The sequence below is a fragment of the Micromys minutus genome, assembly GCF_963924665.1.
Source record: "Micromys minutus genome assembly, chromosome: X".
In the NCBI taxonomy this organism is placed as follows: Eukaryota; Metazoa; Chordata; class Mammalia; order Rodentia; family Muridae; genus Micromys; species Micromys minutus.
In genome coordinates, this window is record NC_137970.1 from 2,575,751 (window position 1) to 2,596,551 (window position 20,801).

Sequence of the window (20,801 nt, forward strand, 5' to 3'; positions counted from 1 at the left end):
ACCTGGGAATAGTCAAAGTTTTCTTGGTGTATAGATATTAAACATAATGATTTTTAAATTAGAAAAATTGCCACAAGGCTATCTTCTTAGCTCTTGAGTTATTAATGATTTAAGGTCTAGGTGTACCACACTCTGAGAGGGTGCTATACACTTACTGTTGTTGTTTTTCATATTGACTAAGGCTTCTACTTTTTGGCCTTTCTTTTTTTGAGCTTCATATGGTCTGTGAGTTGGTTCTTGGGTATTCAGAGCATTCTGGGGTTAGTATCCAATTATCACTGACTTCATATTATATCTGTTCTTTGGTGACTGGGTTACCTCACTCAGGATGATATTCTTTAGATACATCCATTTTCCAAGGAATTTCATGAAGTCATTGTTTTTAACAGCTGAGTAGTACTCCATTGTGTAAATGTACCACAATTTCTGTATCCATTCCTCTGTTGAAGGACATGTGGGTTCTTTCCAGCTTCTGGCTATTATAAGTAAGGCTGCTATGAACATGGTAGAGCATGTGTCCTTGTTAGATGTTGAAGCATCTCTGGGGTATATGTCCAGAAGTGGAATAACTGGGTCTTCAGGTAGGACTATGTCCAATTTTCTGAGGAACCGCCAGACTGATTTATTATTAGTCTTTAAGTGTGTGCATGCATGTGTACATATGAGGTGGAAGCCAGAAGCATCAGATTTTCCCACAGCTGGTGTTAAAAGGTGGTTGCGAGCCATCTAGCATGAGTGCTAGGAACTGAACTCAGGACCTCTGGAAAAGCAGGAAGTGTTCTTAATCACTGAGCCATCTGCAGTATGTCTTGTTTGAAGGATGTCAAAGTTGTCTTTGGCTGTGAAACGTTCTTTTGTTTGGGTTTTTTTTTTTTTTTTTTTAAAAACAGGCTTTCTCTGTGTAGCTAAAGCAGTCCTTGAACTCAGAGCTCTGTCTGGCCCTGCCTCCCAAGTGCTAGGATTCAAGGCATATACCACCAACACCTAGCCTGTGAAAGGTGTTTAATATATAGAAATTTCTCTCTGTAGTTATTTTTCTCTTTTTAAGAATTTTAGTGGTTTTATTTGATGTAACCTTTTAATTAGACTTAAAAGTTACGGGGTTTGTTTTGTTGAGAGGCAATAACAAAGTAAGATATTCTGATTATCAAACAGCAGTAGCATGACTCATCTCCGGTGATGTTGACCTTCATCATGTGCTTAATGTGGTGTCTTTCATTTTTCTCACCCACTTAAGTTTTCGGGGACTAGGGAATGTAGCTTAGTTGGTAGCGTCCTTGTGTACATGTACAAAGCCCTCAGATCGATCCCTCTGTAAGAACCAGGCATGGTGGTACTTGCCTGTAAGTTCAGCAACTGGGAGGCAGATGACAAGAAGATGATCCTTGGATGCATAGGAAGTCTGAGGCTGTCCTGGGCTACAGACCCATCTCAAAAAGAATTTCTAATTCTAGTTTTCATTTTTCCCAACCTTACCATTTAACTTAAAGTCCCTAAAACCACCTCACATCACACTCTAGAGAAGAAATAAGCTGTTTTCTGGTGAGAAATATCTATGTATCTATCCTATTTGGAATGTCCCCATCCCCTGTCCCCCACTTCCTTCTTTTGAGACAGGGTCTTACTACGCAGCCCCAACTGACCTGGAATTCACTATGCCAAACAATCTGTCCTCACGAGATTTACCTACTAAAAGTGATAGAATTAAATAATGGTATATGCTACTGTGCCTGGCATTTTTTTTAAAATAAGGAAGATCTGTAGCATACCCTTTTGCTAATAGAATACTTTTGTGGTATTAAAAAATAATTTCATATATATACCCAATGCATTTTGATCATATTCATCCCCCACTTCTAACTCCTCCCAGATCTACACAACCCCTCGCAATTTCATGTCTTCTTTTGTTGTTGTTGTTGTTGTTTAAATAGCCCACTGACTCCAATTTGTACGGCTTTAGACTTATACGTGTGGGGCCATACAATGGAGAGTGGTCAACCTATCAGAGGCCACACCTTTAAAGAAAATAGACTCTCCCTTCTCAAGAAGCCATTAACTGCCAGTAGTTCTTCCACAGTTCAAAGCCAGGACATTTTTAACACAAAAGATTTTTAAAAGTCATTGTTTGCCAGGTGGTGGAACACACCTTGAAGGCAGATCTCTGGAAGTCTGGTCTACATAGAGACCAGGACAGCCAGCCATGGCTAAAAAGGAAACAACAATAAAACGAAGTCTCCCATGGCAGAGAGACCAAATCTATGTGTGATGGTTTGTATATGCTTGGCCAAGGGAGCAGCACCATTAGGAGATGTGGCCTTGTTGAAGTGTGTGTGTCACTGTGGGTGTGAGTTTTAAGACCCTCATCCTAGTTGCCTAGAAGTTAGTCTTCTCCTCTCGACCTTCAGATGAAGATGTAGAACTCAGCTCCTCCTGCACCATGCCTGTCTGGATGCTGCCATGCTCCCACCTTGATGATACTAGACTGAACCTCTAAACCTGTAAGCCAGTCCCAATTAAATGTTAAGTTGCCTTGGTCATGGTGTCTGTTCACAGCAGTAAAACCCTAACTAAGACACCTTGAGAACTAAAGAAATGGCTGAGCAGTTAATAGCTTTTGCTGCTCTTTCAGAGGACCTAGGATCGATTCCCAGCACTACATGAAGGGCCATAACCATTTGTAACTCCAATTCCAGGGAATCTTATGTCTACTTCTAGCCTCTGCAGGTACCAGGCACATACATGGAGCAAAGACATATATGCAGATAAAACACTCATATAACAAACTGTTTTTGAAAAAGAGACCAAACCTAGCAGTTGTAAAATGACAAAATAGCACAACAAACCCCAATGGGTCTATATGACTTTGTCCAAGTTAAAGATAGTTAACATGTAAAAAACATGAACTTGGAAACAGGCCTGTGATGAATATGGCAAATAACAGAACCTAGTTGATTATACAATTCTTTTAACTTGTTATATGCTTAAACCAAAAGAACAAAGAATCAGCTGGGCATGGTGCATGCCTATGATGTGTTTGTGTACTTAGAAAAGAGCTCAGTCAATAAAGTGCTTGCTGAATAAGCATAAGGACCTGTGTTTGATACCCAACACCAATATAACAAGCCAGGCAGGTGAAGCAAATATAAAAGATCTCTAGATCTCATCTGCTACCTGCTGGGTGTGGTGGCAGAGGCAGGCCTATCTGTGAGTTGCGGCCAACCTGGCCTACATAGTGACTTCTAAGACAGCCAGAGCTATGTGAAGAGAGGACCTACCTCAATAAATGAACAAAACAACCAACCAACCTACCTACAATAATCGACCAACCAAAATAAATAAATAAATAAATAAATAAATAAATAAATAAATAGATAGATAAATAAATAAATAAATAAAGTAAAGGCACCTGCCACTAAGCCGGTCAACCTGAGTTCAATCTCTAGAACTCATATGGTAGGAGAGAACAGATTCCTCCAAGTTGTTTCTGGACCACCACCTGTGTGTCATGGCACATGCACACGCACGTGCACCCCTCCTATAAATAATAATAACAAAACAAGGTAGGCGGTCCTGAGAAACAACGTTCAAAGCAGACTTCTAACTTACACATGCACACATATGTATCTGCACATACAATTGCACATGTACACATGTAAGCATCCATTAAAGGCTGGGGCATAGCAGGTGGTAGAGCTCTCTGGGGTCTCTTCCCAGAACTTCAAAAACTAACAAGAACCATAGATGCCTTTGAAAGTAAGTTCTACTAAGTTTTAAGGTTAGGGCAACTTAAAAAAAATTTTATTTTATGTAAATTGGTGTTTGTATTCATGTCTGGGCGAGGGTGTCAGATCTCAGACAGTTGTGAGCTATCATATGAGTGCTGAGAATTGAACTGCAATCCTTCCGGAGAACAGCAGTGCTCTCAACCAGTGAGCCATCTCTCCAGCCCTGTAACTTTTTCTTTTAAAGACAAGATCTTATCATCTAACTCTGGCTGGCCTTGAACTCAGAGATCTGCCAGTCTGTGCCTCAGAAGTGCTAGTATTAAAGGCAGCATTACCACAACAGTAACTTTTCTACAAAATAAGCAAAGGCTGTCAAATTTATACCACGAGGCCACCTGGATCCAAGGCCAGATAAACACAACACAAACACAAATAACCAAAGTAATACAATTAGTAACTAAACTTGGCAGTAACAATGCTGGTGAGGACTCGGACAACAGGAAACCTTCCTAGGTTGTGGCTGGGAATGTAAACTAGCCTAGCTACAATGTAACTCTGTATGGAGGCTCCTAACAAAACTAAAAATAGATCTCTCCAGAGGTCCAGCTTTATCACTGCTATATGTTTACCCCAACTATAAACCAACAAAGCACAGCGACACTTACACATCAATGTTTATTGCAGACCAATTCACAACAGCTAACTTATGAAACAAACCTAGGAGTCCAACAAAAAAGGTAAGAAAATTGTGCTATATAAACATAAAGACATTTTTTTTCTAGTCACAAAGAATGAAATTAGACCCTGTTCAAAAGATGGATGCAACTGGGTAGTCACATTAACTGAATCAAGCCAATTTTAGAATGATAGATATCATGCTTTCTCTGTGGTTCCTATATTTTATATAGATATATAAAAATCATATATTTATTTAACAAGAAAGTAGAAGCAAAACTGTCTAAGGGAATAAAAGACTAACACAAGAGGTGAAAAAGAGGGATGGCAGATAACATGCTCAACATATATGCCTGTATTTAAATACCCTTATATAACAGTACCATGAACAATGAATATACACAATAGTTTTCTTCTTTTAAGAATAAAAAACCAGGCCTGGTGGGCGTACTGGAGGCAGAGTTGGGTGGATATCTGTGAGTTCCAAGAACAGCCTGAGTTAAAGAGAGAGACCCTGTCTCAAAATTTAAACAATACTAGGTAGAGGAAGGTGTGTGTGTGTGGGTTGAGGAGGTAGGGAATGACAAGGCCGTTGCTTTTTTTTTTTAACTCACAGCTGTGATTACCTGAGTAACATCTCCTTATGATAGGGCCCTTTGGACTGTTACAGGAGTGGAGGTACTCATGTTTCCCTATCCCTCCATGAAGGTACCTGGCAGTTAAGAGCTGATGGTGGGAGAGAGATTTTTTCCGGTGGTATAACTGGCAAGGTACCAATGCTCTGTAAACAACCCTAATGAAAATTACAGGGGGAAGGCACAAGATGGAAAAAACTGAATCTCCCAAGTTGTCCTCTGACCTCCACACACTTATGCCCACCACAAAATAAATAAATGTACTTTTTAAATATGTGAAAATGCAGGAATAAAGTAGGAAGGGGACAAGAGAAGTGACTATGAAATATGAAAGTACACAAAGCTCACTGCTGCATAAAATATATGCTAATAAACATTAAAAAGATGTAAGACAAACACTGAATATTTCAGATTAAAGAAGACTGTAATACATATTAGCTCAATGTATTGCACAATTTTGTTTAGTTGGTTCTCTGGAGACAGGTCTCACAATACAGCCCAAACTGATCAACAGGATCCTCCTGCCTTAGTGTCTAGACAGTGGGATATTAGGATTCATCACTTCAAGCCCAAAGTTTTCTTGACTTATTAAACAACATATTTCAAAAATTCCTGTATATATCATACTCAATAGAGAAATTCTAACTGGGCAGGGTGGCACCTTTAATCCCAGCACTTGAGAAACAATGGCAGGCAGATTTCTATGTGTTCAAGGCCAACCTGGCCTATATAGCAAGTTTCAGACCAGCCAAGGACAATATAGTGAGACCCTGTCTTAAAACTTTTTTAAAAGCAAGGAAAAGGAATAAAGGGGGAAAACTAGAGGCTTCCACATTTTACTGATGATGGAACCCAGGGCTTTGTACACGCTAAGCATACATTGTAGCTTTGAGTTACACCCACAGCCAATCCTCAAGATTCTTTTGCCTTTGTTTTATAGGAAGCAGGGTCTTCAGCAGGGTCTTCACTACTTACTATGTAGTGCCTTGAACACCTACTCATCCTGTTTCCATCTCCTGAGGGCTAGTATTACAGGCTATGTGTCACCACACCTAATATCCTTAATTCTAAAAATCTCATTTGTGAGCCAGATGTGGTAGCATATGCTTTTAATCCCAGCACTTGGGAAGCAGAGGCAGGTGAGATCTGAGGTTAAGGTGAGCCTGTTCTACAAAGTGAGTTCCAGGACAGCCAGGTCTATTACACTGTGAAACCGTGTGAAAAAAACAAAAAGAAAAACCCATGTGTATATGGCTTGAGAGATGGCTCTGCCAGTAAAGCTTTTGCCTCTAAAGCATAAGGTCCTGAGTTCAGCTGCCCGGAATCCAGATCAAAAGTTTGCTTGTAATCCAGTGATGGCAAGTCTAGAGGAAATAGGTGGGTCCCTGGAGCTCAATGGCTAGCTAAACTAGCCTACTTGAAGTTCTAGGTTGATGAGAGACCTTATCTCAAACAAAAGGTGGAAAGTACTAACGTATGGTACTTAAGGCCTATTATACATATGCACATATACGTGCACAGCCCCTCACATGTATGCACACAGGCTGACATGGGTACATAATATACACTCACACATAAATACATACATACATATAAATACAAATAAAAAAAATTGGGGTTGGAGAGATGGCTCTGAAGTAAAAAGCACTTACTGGACATGGATGCTGGGAAGTGAAAGAGTACCAAGTGCTCTTAAAAGCTAAGCCATCTATCTCTCCAATTTCTTAGGAAATTGCACAGAATAAGATATTAAACAGGCAGATTTTTATGCCATTTAAGTTTCCTTCATTACAGTTCTTAGAAAAAGACAACTACTTACAAAGATGACAACCCCCCCCACCAAATACAGAAATTTGATGTAATCTCAATCAAAAGTCTCATCTTGAGAGGCTCGACTCTTTCTTTTGGAATGTTGGAGCTAAAACCCAGGGCTCACACATACTAAGCAAATGTTGTCCCACTAAGCCCCTTGATTCATTTTTACATGTAATTAAGCTCCATAAATGGTCACATCAACTTTAAAAAATAAGAAGAGGAACTATTAAGGCACCGTATTAATCCATAGTAATGAAAACAGTAAGGTTATGTATGGTATAAGACCAAGCAAAAGAGGGAACTTGAGCAACAACGAACTACTACTTAGGAGATGGTACTCAGCAAACTGCCCACTATGTGAAGGAAAAAACCCAAAAACTTATCTTACATCATATTCAAAACTGGACTCTAAGTGAACTAAAGATGTGAATGCAAAAGGTAAGACTATATGGTGAAACTTTGTGATTTGGGATAAGAAAAAGAAGATTCTAAAAACACAAACACAGGAAGAGCTGGCCATGGAGGCACATGCCTTTAACCTCAGCATTTCAGAGGTGGATATCTGAGAGTTTGAGGCCACCTTGGTCTACAAAACAACTTCCATGACAGTGAGAGGATCATAGTGAGAGTATCTGAAAAAAAAAGGCAAGGAAGTTAAGGACTTGTCAAAAACAGGTAGTGAGGAGGCTGAAGCAGGAAAATAGCCACAAGATTCAGGTCACTATGGGTCACGGTGAGTTTTAGGCCAGCATGAATTATAGTGTGAGATCCTGTCTCAACAATAACAAAAAGAACATCATCTATCCTTGGTAGTCACACACTATTAAGTAAAACATGACAGACAGCTCATGGTGCCACTGGCAACAGTTAAGAGATGAAACATTAATATTCAAATGACAATAGAGACATCTAAAATATGCAGTGCTGAGTAATGTGGAGTTCAGGAAACAAAAGAAAGACTGTAGCACTATGTTGTTTATGAGAACTGAAAACAGACACTTGAGACAACACTATTTAAAAGGATACAAATTAAGCACAACAGAGCTGCTGCCTACAGAGGTGGGAATTGGGAATAAATGGAAAAACATAAACATGCTAAGAGGAGGCCTTGTGATGACCTGTGTATGAGAACACCTTTATAGAACTGGAAAGTGTGGTTAGCTTAAACCTATACATTTATCACTTAAAAACAAACAAACCGAAAGCTCAAACAAACAAAAACAATCTATTTGGCAGCAAATTCCAAAGCATAACTACTTGAAGCTTAATCACACATTACTTGTAGTGATTATGGTCTACAATCAAATCAATCTTTCCCTAAGGGAGGCTATAGTGAACCTAATACTTCTCACACGTTAAGTAAGAGTTCTACCACTGAGTATATATCCAGTCACTAACTGCCTTTTAAAAGACTGGTTTTAAAAGGAGGTCAATGCCAGCCATGGTAGCACACGCTAGTCCCATACCTGGAAAGCTGAGATGGGCTGGGGGACTTGCAATGATTTCCAGGCAGGTAAGAGACTACACAGTGGAAGCCTATCTCAAACCAAGTAAATACAGTTGGAGAGGTGGCTCAGCAGTTAAGAGCACTTGACTGGACTTCCTGAGAACAGGTTTGATTTCCAGCACCTACATGGTAGGTCATTCAAAACTATCCATAACTCCAGTTCAAGGGGATCCAATGGTAGGCACATGTGTGATGCAAAGACATTCATTCAGCCAAAACATCCATGTACATAAAATAGGTAAAATGGCATTTATAAGCTGGCTCTAGTGGTATAGATAGGCCTGTAAACTTAAGACACCCAAGAGACTGATTAGGACAGTTGCAAGGTCATGTTTACAAATCAGGTCTGGACCACAGATTGAGTACAAGGACAACCTGGAAAATTTAGAGTCTATCTCAGAATAAAGTGTAAAGGTGTAAAATAGCACTTGCTGAGTAGTACAAGGCCCTAGGTTCAATCCCTAGCACCTCACTCCTTGGGCCAATAAAGACATTTTCAAAACTGCTTTCTCACCAATGTTTCAAAAATATATTGACTGTTTTTTTCAAGCTGGGATCTCAAGTATCACCAGTTAACTTTGATCCTGATCCTCCTGCTTCCACCTCCCAAGTGCCAGGATTACAGGTGCACACTACCATGTGCAACAAATTTTAAAATGTTTCTGTAAGAGTTTGGTTTGCCTCCCCAGGCTCTCTTACAATATGGTAAAGTCACTTACGTCAGAATACCTGGGTCAGGAATCTACCACAATGCCAAAGGATCTTATACTTACATCTAAAAATCTCTAAATTTTACCAATTGTGCTAATGTTTTTTTTTTTTTTTTGTATCAGAGATGAACCAACCATATATGCCATGAGATGTCACAACCTATTTTCCTAGCTACTGGAGATGAAGTAGAGCTTGATCCCAGGATTTTGAGACAACTTAGATAACAGAACAAGACCCATCTCAAAACAAAAACAATGCACTCTGTATGAGCATGTGGTGGAACACACCTGTCACCCCAGAAACACAAGTTGTTCAGTATGGACTATAAAGAGAAACTGTCAAGACAGTAACAGGCCTGGAAGACGCCTCAATCAGTAAACTGCTTGTGGTATATGAGGGCAAGAGCTTGATCCCCCAGCGCCCTTATAAAAACACCAGGTGGGGCACACACCTGTAATCCAGTGCTGAGAAAGTAAAGGAAAGAAGCTCCCTCAGGCTGAGTCTTTGAGCTGTGGGCTCAATTAAAAGACCCAGTCTCAAAAAATAAGGTGAGGATCAATTGACATAGATACCTGACACCACTCTCTGGCCTCCGCACCCACACTAACAAAAAAACCTACCCTCACATGCAGTTCTGGTATTTATCAGGCTATTTGGTAATCACCTATAAACTATGTGGTCTTCCATGGAACACTATTCATAGCAAGACAGGGGAGACCTACAGTCATTATGTCTCATTCACCTCTGTATTCTCAGAGCATAGATACACATGTGCTGAAAAGAGTTCACTTCTTTGCTGTGTTGTTTCTTCTGCCTAGAATGCCCTTCAGCATCATCCTAGATCCGCACTCACATGGGGAAGTACATGGGAGGGGAGGGAGGGGATAACTCACCGTCTTTCATACTCCATGTCCTGATAGGATCTTTAGGAGCTGCTGGGGCCCCTCCTTAGTAGCTGGCTCCTTTCACTTCTCAGTCACCCCTGCAGCTGCCAGCATGATCTGTCAGTCTGGGTGATACCTCCTGCAGAGATTCTGCAGAGAATGAAAGGAAGAAAGGGGTCAAGGCAGCTGGAGCAGAGGGCCCCCTTGAGGTCTCTGCCAAGATTTCCTATTGTCTTATAGCCCAGGGACATTATTTTCTGCTTCTTTTGCTCCTGTGCAGCAGTTCAGGAAGACAACCCCTACTTGGCTGTCACCTTTCCTCTCTCCATAAGGATGAGGCAAGACTCCACTACACTAGAAAACAGCAAAGCCCTCACCAAAGATACCTTATAGAGATTGGTGGAACCACTGGCTATCTATATATGACCAACGCTTTACATTCTCAGACTAGTAGACAAACGTAAGCCCATGGTTGGTTGCTGGGAAGGGAAGGCCAAGTGCTGAATAATTTGCCTAGATTAGGCACATTAGTTACAGAAATAAGACTTTCACAATAATCAGATGGGGTATAATTGAGGGGTACAACACTTGCCCAGCATGTTCAAGGCCTTGAGGTCCCATCTCCAGCATCACAAAAAGTAGCAAAACACCAAAAGACAAGATAGTAGCAAAACACTTCACAAGTCTCCTTCCCATGGGTCAAGGTAGTATTATTTCCCAACAAGATACAAACTATACCCCTGACAAGGCAGTCAGAAACCCTGAAAGGCTTTTGGGGGAGAGGGACTAACTTGGCAACAAGACAGCTGCCATCTCCCTGGGCTTTTGGCCAACACAGTTCTGGTCCCTAACACAGCTCTAATGTGCAGCTAGGTCCCCAGGTAGATCTCTCCCCAGGGATCTTAGGCTAAGCTTTCCAGAGGCAAAAGGGGCCACTTTCCCAAGTGGTTCCAAAACATCTTGTTCTACTGAGTGAAAGGGAACAGCTACTTCATCCAACTTTTGGGACTGCCACTGAGAATTAAAGACCTGAGAGTGATGTAACCAGGTATCAGAATTATCTTTAGCTGCCACCCATTGTACAGGAACCAAGCAAAGCTAGGTACTTGCCCAAAGGTAGCTTGCCTCCATAACCCTTCCACCTCAAGCCATTGGACCAGTCAACTTCTCCCAGATGGGGAAAAGAATCACAACCTAGGAACCCGTGGCTGAGACCCTGACACTAAATGTTCAACGGCAAAAGAATGAACCTAATACTGTCTCACACACAGCACAGAAAAGAAACAAAGTTACAGACAATCCTCCAAATAACCAAGGTCACAGGATACCTATAAGAGTCACAATTAAACGGATTTCCCTTTTAACAGTTGAACGTCAGTGTTACAGATACAACTCTCCAAAGAAGAAAGAAAAGCCGGATATATATTCTGTGCACCCCCGCCCCAAACTAACTAGGCTGGGGTCCATTAGTAACAAGACTGCTTCTTGATAAAGATCACAGGTCAGACACAGACTCCAAGGATAAAAATCATAGTCACTTTCTTTCTCCACGCTCACCACCCCTATTCCCCACCACATAAATGAATAGAGGCCGCAGCCAGAGTATTTTCCTATGAATAGTTAAGTAATACAAGGCAGTCAGCGCACCCAGGCTCTAAGAACACCCCCGCAAAGTCGCAAACACGCGCGTTTCAAAAGATAAAAGTTCGGTGGGCAAATACAGTTTAAGTCACATTACCCCACTCCCATCTGCCCCTCCCTTCCCCCAACCCGCGTGCACCCATCCCGCGTCCCAATCGCGCACGCGCTTTTGCTTTCATAAGAAAAAGCTGGGGTGGGGGGATCATACCACCTCTCAGGTGCAGGCTGTGCGGGCATCCCTCAGTTCTGTGCGAACTCCGAGTGTGTACTTCGTCCCCGCGCCTCTTGTATGAACACCGGCCCCCTCCCTCTCCCACGCGCCCAGCTCCTTTACCTCGATCCCCACGACCCGCAACGGTGCTCACCTTCTCGGCCCGGGCTGTCAAGGGAGGGCTCCCAGGCATCACCTCCGCCCGCCACCACCGCCTTCCGAACTGTTAGTTCAACGGGAGCCAATGCATGCAACTACCAAGTGCAAGACTGGGGGCAAAAGAGAGGAAAGGGGGAGGGGAGACGCGCCCGACGCGTTGCCCTCCCAAAGAAACTCAGTGCCGCCTCCTCCCAGCCGGCCACAGTCACCAACACAAAATGGCGACGAGAAGAGAGCCGGCACTCCGACCACCATCCACCTACTAAGGGAGCGCGCTCTGGCCGGCCTTGACGATTGGTTGCCGGCCACCATGGGCTGGCCCTGGCATTCTCTGATTGGCAAGCATATGCTACCTCCCCATTCCCCGTGAGAACGGCCCAGGAGTCCAGAAAAAAGAGTAGCTATTGGCTTTTTAGAAGCTTGATGTCCTTTGAAGTTGAAAGACAAGTAGAAGCTCCACCTCTTTCCCTACAGGGCCCTCTAGATGTCACCGCTTTCTTCTTATAAAGAAAATGAACAGACCACTCAAAAACAAATTTCTCCCAGCCTCACAAAAATGATAAAGTTGATTTGATCGCGACGAGGCGTGGGAGGTTAAAATAGAGTCCGCACCTCGTCTAACTAAAAAACAAACTTAGGCCGAGGATCTATTTAGCGAGATAAGGGCGGAGCGACAAAAATCGCGCTGGGATCAACCGCAGCTGCGCACTTCGTATTTCCGTCTCCCCCCTCCCTACCCCCCAGGACTCTGCGGTACAAGCAGTCATGGCGGCCCGGCTGTTAAGCTTGTGTGCTCGTCGCCTGTCAAGAGCGGTGGCGATACGAGGGTTCCCGGCTGCCCGCGTTCGCTGGGAATCCTCCAGAGCTGTAATCGCCCCGTCCGGTGTGGAGAGAAAGCGGCAACGAGAACCGACCATGCTGTGGCAGGAGGACCCAGAACCGGAGGACGAAAACGTCTACGCGAAGGTGAGAGGGAGGGAGAAAACGGGACACGGTAGGGGCCAATCAGGAACAGGCAAACCAGTGTCGAAGCGGACACTCTCTGGCCCGAGGCTTGCACATTGGACAAGATCTTCAAATATTCAGGAATTTTGCCTAGCTTGTTTCCCTCTTTTTGTTGTTGTTTTGATATTTTCGGCTTAGGACTCGAAGCAGGATTTGCTGTATATGTAGACAGAAATCACTTTAAAAGTGGGCAGCATCCAAAGCATGTTAGAAACACTGTAATTAGGGTAATACTAAACTCTAAGGTGACAGGTGGACAATGTCAGGCAGTGCTAGATACTTTGTATTAACTAACTCATCTAAATTCTAAAGTAGCATGACTTTGAAGTAGGCGCTGTACATATTATAATATGTGGAAGAGGGTACTGAAACATAAGTTGCTAGCTCAAGATCTAGCTTGAGTAGGTAGTGGAGCTGAGATTTGAATTCAGGACTGAATTCCTGTGCTTTATGAATAACAGACTCGGGAGTCAGACATCCTGGGTTGGAAATTATTCACTTGTATGACCTTGGACAGGTAGTTTAATCACTTGGTGCCTTAGTTTCTTTGTAAAGTGAGAAAAGTAGTAGGGCGGATTAAAAACTACACCTGCTCTATGTGACTAAATGAATCGGAATGGTCACAGCAGCTCCTGCCACTTCAGAAGTACTCAAAATTAGAAAATGTTTATCACTGCCATTTCCACTTTACAGAGATATTGTGAGGCTTGTATATTTGAAAAGTCCTAGTATATAAGCACTCCATTAGCACTAACCTCTGGTTGAGGATCGTAAATATATAGGGTGCTACAGAATAAGCGGACCCATGAGAAATTGCCAATATCTAAACATTTTTAACCTTTATAAATAGCACTTTCCAAAGGTGTAGCTTAACAGACAGGGTGTGTACTCCCAAACAAGTAGGCGAGGCCAATTATTCATTTGGAAATAAAGTCAAAATCTTGGACGGGGAGATGGTGATGGATCCAGTGGTGATTAGATTTAGATTTCTAGGCCTCGAGAGCAGCAACTGTCAAAGCCCTGTGGTGGGAAGTAACTTCATGTATCCAAGAATAGGAAAAGGACTTTAATGAGGGTTAAGAGATTGGTTAGGATTGGAAGGCAGATTAGAGACCAGGTCATGCAAGGCCAGAATATAGCTTTATGGAGCAGTAGGAAGCCCTCACTGACCTCTCCTTCTCCTCAGAACCCAGATTTTCATGGTTATGACAGTGACCCTGTGGTGGACGTCTGGAATATGCGAGCTGTCTTCTTCTTTGGTTTTTCCATCGTCCTGGTCTTTGGTACCACCTTTGTGGCTTATTTGCCTGATTACAGGTATATGGGTTTTCCAAGAAGGTTGAGTGGGAAGGGGCAGAGGTGAAGGTAGAGGTTAGAAGAGTCTCTGGCCAGATTCTTTGCTCTGTCTTGGGTGGGGAATAGGGTGCTGAGGTGGAGAACTGCTGTCTAATGAGATTCCCTCACATCACACCACACCCGAGTTTAGACCACCAGCACCCATATAAAAGCCAGGTGCGCTAACTCCATAATCGAGTCTGTAACCCTGGCTCTGGGAGTGAAGACAGGTGAGATCTCAGGTCTTGCTGGCCAGATTGTCTAGCCAAATCAGGCAATCCCCAGCTTCAGTGATAGATTCTACCTCAAATGTGGTAGAGAGTGATTGGGGAAGATATCCAGTGTCAATCTCTGGACTCCAAACTCACACACATGTGCACAGGCACACACATGAAACCTCCCCCTCCACACACACATGAATCCATGCATATGCTCATGTGTAGTGAAGGTAGAGGTTAGAAGAGTCTCTGGCCAGATTCTTTGCTCTGTCTTGGGTGGGGGATAGGGTGCTGAGGTGGGGAACTGCTGTCTAATGAGGTTCCCTCACATCACACCACACTTGTTGATACTTCTAGGATGCAAGAGTGGGCCCGCCGGGAAGCTGAGAGACTTGTGAAATACCGAGAAGTCAACGGCCTCCCCATCATGGAATCCAACTACTTTGATCCCAGCAAGATCCAGTTACCAGAAGATGACTGATGGATTTCTGAGCAGGGCTTAAGCATTACTTGTCCACTCCCTACCTGCTATTTTCCTCTTCCTTCAGAACACCTTATTAAAGGAATTGAAAGTATGACTGGTTACTGTTGCTTTAGTTATGGAAGAGGATATATTAGAGAGTGTGTGACAAGCTTCCAAGGGCCATTGCTGCCTTTCTTGTCTATTGTTTGGTGACTTAGTACTGTATTCCATGACCTTGTGGATTGCATAGCAAGGTTAATGTGGCTCCTCTTGAATCTTAGGTAGTTGTTAGGTAGTAGCTAGGGCCAAAGTCACCAGAAGCACAACTGGTCTGTAAAGTCAAGGTTTCAAAGAAAGATGTCTGGCACTTCTGTCTTCAGTTCAGCAACCTGGACTTCTTCAAGCTGTGCTTCTCAACCAATCTAATGCTGAGGCATAAAGTTACTTTTATTGCTACTTTATAACTGTAATCTTGATACTGTTATGAATCATAATGTGATCTCTACACACAGATTGAGAGTCACTGTCTTAGAAGTGTCCAGGGCTCTTCTGGATGAAGATACAAAAACTCTAGAGGGACTGGTGTTCAGATAAAGTATATGCAAAGCAGTGCTCAGTACAGTGTATGCTTAAACATTTGGTCCACCAACACTTCTCAGCCTTTTGGCTAAGATTAAGTGCTGAATCTGTCTGACATGTCTTTTATCTGAGGAAAATATATTAAATGATTTTTTTGGAATCAGGGAGATAGAATAGTTTGCTCTGTCCACTCCATGCATGAATCTGGTATTACATGATCACTAGTAATGGTGTCTTCATTGCAGAAGGAGAAAGGGGGGCGTTAAAAATTGGTATGTTCCTTCTTGTGTAAGTAACATTAATCTATCTATGCCTTTCTGGTATATCAATCAAGAATGAATGCCTTCTGTTTTCCCAAGCCCTACTTCATCAAGCTCTCAGCCCTTCAGAAAATTTCACTCTAGCCATACTTAAATTAAAATTTAAAATCTAGAAGTTAAATTTCAACTAAATCCTAAAATTCATGCCCTAGGCCCTTCTATTCTGGCTGTAAAGATTGCTTTCTCTTGCTCATTGCAGCGCTGCTTGTCTGTTTTGGGCCATTGAATTAAAATATAAATATAGAGTTGGAGAGATACAGGGTTCAGTTGGTAAAGTACTTGGCATGCAAGCACAAGAATCTTTGAGTTCAGTACCTAGAACCCAGGTAAAAAAAAAAAAAACCTGGGCATGATGGTATACACTTATAATCTTAGTGATGGAGAGATAGATTTATGGTGCTCACAGGCCAGTCAGCCTAACCAAATTGGCTAGCTTCAAAACAGTGAGACACCCTGACAGCTCCTGAGGAATGACACTGAGGTTAACCTCTGGCCTCCATATATACATTTGTACCCATAAACATGCACCTCCACAAATTATATATGCATATATATATAAACTGAACACTATCAGCCACTAATATCTTCCATGTCTTTTTAGCTATGAAGAGTTACTTCATCTACCTCGATGGCTCTAGCAATAAAAGAAAAAAAAAAAAAAAGGAAAGTCAAGTTCCTAGTGGGCTGTCAGGTTGACAGTAACCATTTTGTTCTTGTTTACCATACTGATTTAGTATGAAGAGGGGAGAAAGAATATAGTCAACATACATAATATGCTTGGAAGAAATTGTATAAAATTCAATACAACATACAATGAATATATATCCACTAAAATGGGGAAATGTTAAATCAAAAAAGTGTCATATCTATTGTGGGAAAAGCAGTCTTTTTGCTCTCATGTTCAATGTGCAATTTTTCCCAGTAAACTTTTAAAAATATGTGGATGCTTTACCTGCATGTGTGCCTGTGCACCACATTCTTCTCTGGTGCTCAAAGAAGGAGAAATGGTGTCAGATCCCCTGGGACTGGAGTTACAGATGGTCATGAGCTGAGAAAACTCACTTCAGATATTGAAGCTTAAAAATGAAAGCTTAATTTTCTGAGCATTCAGGGAGATGGCCAGTTCGATATCTGAACCAAGTCCCTGAAGGGAAATGATATAACGTTTTTAGAGCCTGGGATGCAAAGCAAGGAGGATTGGGGTGGGCTGTTCCATTGACCAATCATATTTTGACTCAAGAGGTTAAGCAAAGAAGTTAACATTCATTGTTATCCAGGTTATCTGGTTTCAGGGTCCTTGAGTCAGCTTTTGTAGTCAGGTCCCCTCTTGGACTATATAGCCTGGAATTTAGAGTGATAAGGGAACAAATAAGTGGGCAAGCAGCATATAGTCAGTTAAGACAAGCAACACATTCATGGCTTGTGTGCCTTAGTTTAGATAACGGGATAACAGCATCTTCCCTCTTTACCTCCTTTACTGGTTAACTGACAAATAGGAAATATCTGAAGAAGCAGGATAGGAGTTGGGTTCCGGGGCTTAGAAACATGAACTCAGTTTTGATCCTGTCAGCAAGGTGGAACGGTTCCTGAGATGGCTGAACTCAAGAAACTACCTCCTAATATGGGAAGTCAAACTTGGGCCCTCTGGAAAAGTAGCCAGTGCTTTTAACTCCTGACCCATCTCTCCAGCTCCAGCAAAAGCAGTGTGTCAAGGCAGGTTTTCGATATGTAGCTCAGACTGACCTTGAATTATGTGATATTCTTGCCTTAGCCTCCTAAGTACTGGAATCACAGTGTGACACTATCCTGACTCAGTAAAATTAAATAAGAAAATTTAATGTAGAGAAAAATGTATACAAAGCTCATTTCTTTTTACAAATTAAACATCCATATGTGATTAGCTCTCAGCTAAATAAACAACATGAGGTTGACATTATTATGATGAAGATGATGATGATGATGTGTGTTTTGTGTGCGAGCCTGTGAGTGTGAGCACATGTCATGGCCAGAAAGGTCAGAGGACTACTTTACGGAACCGATTCTCTCCTTTCAGTGTGGGTTTAAGGGAATGAACTCAGATCACCACCAGGCTTGCATGACAAGCACTTTTGCTTGCTCAGCCACCTGCGCATTCATTCTCCTGCCTTCTAAAATATAGGCAACTTTGTCTGGTTTTGAACTTCCTATAAATAGATCACTTTTGTGATCACGGCCTTTCCTACTATGCAGTGTTTGTGGGGTCTGTTTATGTTGACACACACATTAGTCTTCTTTCTTTCATTGTTGTATTCTATTTTACTGTACAAAGAGATCATACTCTGTCCATGCAAATGTGACTGGTCATTTGGGTTAGCTTTCATGTATGTGTTACAAGTAATTCTGTGTTGGAAATGGAGCCAAGAGCCTCTTATATGCTAGGCAAATGCTATGCTTCTATGAACATTCTTCTCCTCCTTCCCATCCTCCCCCTTCTTCTCTTCTGATCCAAAAGGCCTTGGTTTTGCTTTGTAATTTGTGTCAGATTGCTTCATCTCAGTGTAGGTGACCCTCCTCCCCAGGAAACAAGAATTGGGAATGGAGTCTTTTACGATGTTATGGCTCACACAAAGTTCTGGGGAAAGCTCACACAGATCCGAGAATTCATGGGAATCCTACAAAGACCAGGTTGTGAGAGAGGAGGAAGCCCAGAGTGAGTGAAGTCCTGAGCATGTACTGCTGGCACAGGCATGTCCTGTCCAGAACTCTGTGACCAACTAGCCCATGGTAAATTTGCAAAGCCATTGCCCATATGAGCTTGGATCAAGAGAGATAGCAAAGCTTTCCTGGGAGTCTGAGTATGAGGGTTTATCAAGCCTGAGACTACTTACCTACAGAGACCTCCTATTGAGACTAGCTAGCCCCTCCCTCTATGCTGTACCTAACAAACACACTGAGGTTTCCCCATCTTAGCAGTCAGAGAGCTCCTCTTGGTCCCAGCTTATTATATGTATATCTGTTCTTTCTTCATTCCCCGAAGCCCCTAGCCAGGGTTCAGACCCAAGCTTTGCTTGTCAAGGCAAACCAGGGTTGGTGAGAGGCAGTAACAAGAGAAGTGTGGTCACACATTAGGAGGCTGGGATCTGGGAAACTCCACTTGTTTAGTTTGCGGCTGTCATATGTATGATATTGAAGGAGGCATGAGATTTCCCTCTGTTCTCCAAATGCTCCTTGGCCAAGCATGGTTTGACTTGCTCTGAGCACTTCACAAGGTGCTAGTGACTTGTGCCCTAGGGCCTGAAACTATAGACAAAGTGTTCTGGCAGACCAGTGATTGCAGCAGAAGGACTTGAAGGCTGCTTCTTGAAGACGCGTTCGGCGTAGAAGGCAGATCTCATGCAGCTGCATCTCTAGGTCATTCAGGACTGGATTGAGGATCTCAAGGCGACTGTTGTTCATGCTAAAACAGCTATCAGAATGTTAGAGAGTGAAAGAGTTGGCTTCCAGGCCTCTTCCAGAGGACCTGGGTTTTATTCTTAGTACTCTCATGGTGGTTCACAGCTGCGACTCTAGTTCTATTCTGGACTCTGGGCACCTGGGGCCGAATGTGGTGCACAGATATCCATGTAGGCAAAACACCCATACACATAATAAAATAATTAAGACAATAAAAAGATTTGGCCTTGGCCAGCCTTTAGTGAGAAGGCAGAGGGTCCTCAGAAGATTGGGTGGTAGGAGGCTCAGGCAGGGAAGAGATCAAATCCCATTACTTGAGGGTAACAGCCAAGACTTAAAATTCTGTGAGGTCAGCAGGTGGTCTGACCTCTAAAGCCACCTATTCATCATGTGATTCACTGCTAACAGGACTGAGAACTCAGAGACTCGGAGGAGAAACTGCTTCATATCTTCAGTCTTCCACAGTTTATTAAAAGTTCAACAGAATTTGGAAGCACTGAGTTTGGCCCCCAAGTCTATATCTGTTCTCCGTCTGCTTCTGTCGCTCCCCAACACAAGCTGGCAATAGTCCTGTTAGACTTTCTAGTTTCTATTACTATGAGAAAACCTCAGGATCACAAGTGGACAATGTTCAGAAGAGACTTTGGAATACACAGTATTTATCAAACTCTTCCCCTCAAGGCTCAGAAGAAGAGGCAGGAAGATTGTAAGAGCCAGAGGTATTGGAAGACTCTAAGGAAACAGTATCACACACAACAGGGTGATGCACATAGGAGCTCACTGAGAATGTGACAGCACACAAGGCCTGTAGAAGTTCACATGAAACAAAATTCCAACAGGAAGGGGAAGTGGACACAAAGAAGCTATATGCAACAAGTAGCTGTTGAGAAAGGTAAAGTCCATTTTCTCCAGTGGGTGCCACTGTGTGTAACTGAAGCACTCCAGGGCAGGTCAGTACAACATGGATTTCATGCTTTTTATGTGCTTTTTGTTTTATTTCGATATTGTTTGTCTTATTATTTATTTTGGTGTTGTTGTTTGTTTTGATTCTCAGGTTTTTTTCTTTTTGAGAAGGAGAAGAAGAATGTGTGTGTGTGAGAGAGACAGAGAGACATAGAGAGACAGACAGACAGAGAGAGAGAGAGAGAGAGAGAGAGAGAGAGAGAGAGAGAAAGAGAGAGAGAGAGAGAGAGAAACTTAGAAAGAGACTATGAATCATGCTGGGTGGAGCTTAAGCACATGAGACCTTATGGCTTGATCAGCCTGCTTTTGTATATAACTCAAGACCACCTACTAGGAGTACAACTGCCCACAATGAACTGGGGCCTGGCATTAATCATTCATCAGTAAAATGCCCCACAGACTTGCATACAGGCAATCTGATGAAGTCAATTTTTCAACTAAGGTTTCTTTCCCCAGATAACTATAGTTTGTGTCAAGTTGGCAAAAAAAAAAAAAAAAAAAACCCCAAAAATGAACAAAACAA

At 42.4% G+C, this 20,801-nt stretch overlaps 2 protein-coding genes across 3 annotated transcripts in view; one reads left to right on the top strand and one right to left on the bottom strand.

Moving 5' to 3' along the window:
- The window catches only part of RBM10 (RNA binding motif protein 10), a 31,282-nt gene extending 19,066 nt beyond the window's left edge, over window positions 1-12,216 (bottom strand). For both annotated transcript variants that reach the window (XM_080910701.1, XM_080910700.1), the window contains exons 1-2: window positions 11,959-12,216; window positions 9,962-10,102 (exon numbers count right to left, since the gene is read on the bottom strand). In XM_080910701.1, the coding sequence (XP_080766827.1) occupies window positions 9,962-9,978 (17 nt within the window). In that variant the 5' untranslated portion in view covers window positions 9,979-10,102; window positions 11,959-12,216. The remainder of the gene's footprint in view (window positions 1-9,961; window positions 10,103-11,958) is intronic.
- A 462-nt stretch (window positions 12,217-12,678) lies between these two features.
- On the top strand, window positions 12,679-15,096 carry NDUFB11 (NADH:ubiquinone oxidoreductase subunit B11). Its single transcript, XM_080910649.1, has 3 exons — window positions 12,679-12,929; window positions 14,155-14,285; window positions 14,879-15,096. The coding sequence occupies exons 1-3, from the start codon at window positions 12,729-12,731 to the stop codon at window positions 15,000-15,002; spliced, it is 456 nt and encodes a 151-aa protein (XP_080766775.1). The 5' UTR covers window positions 12,679-12,728; the 3' UTR covers window positions 15,003-15,096.
- The last annotated feature ends 5,705 nt before the right edge of the window (window positions 15,097-20,801 follow it).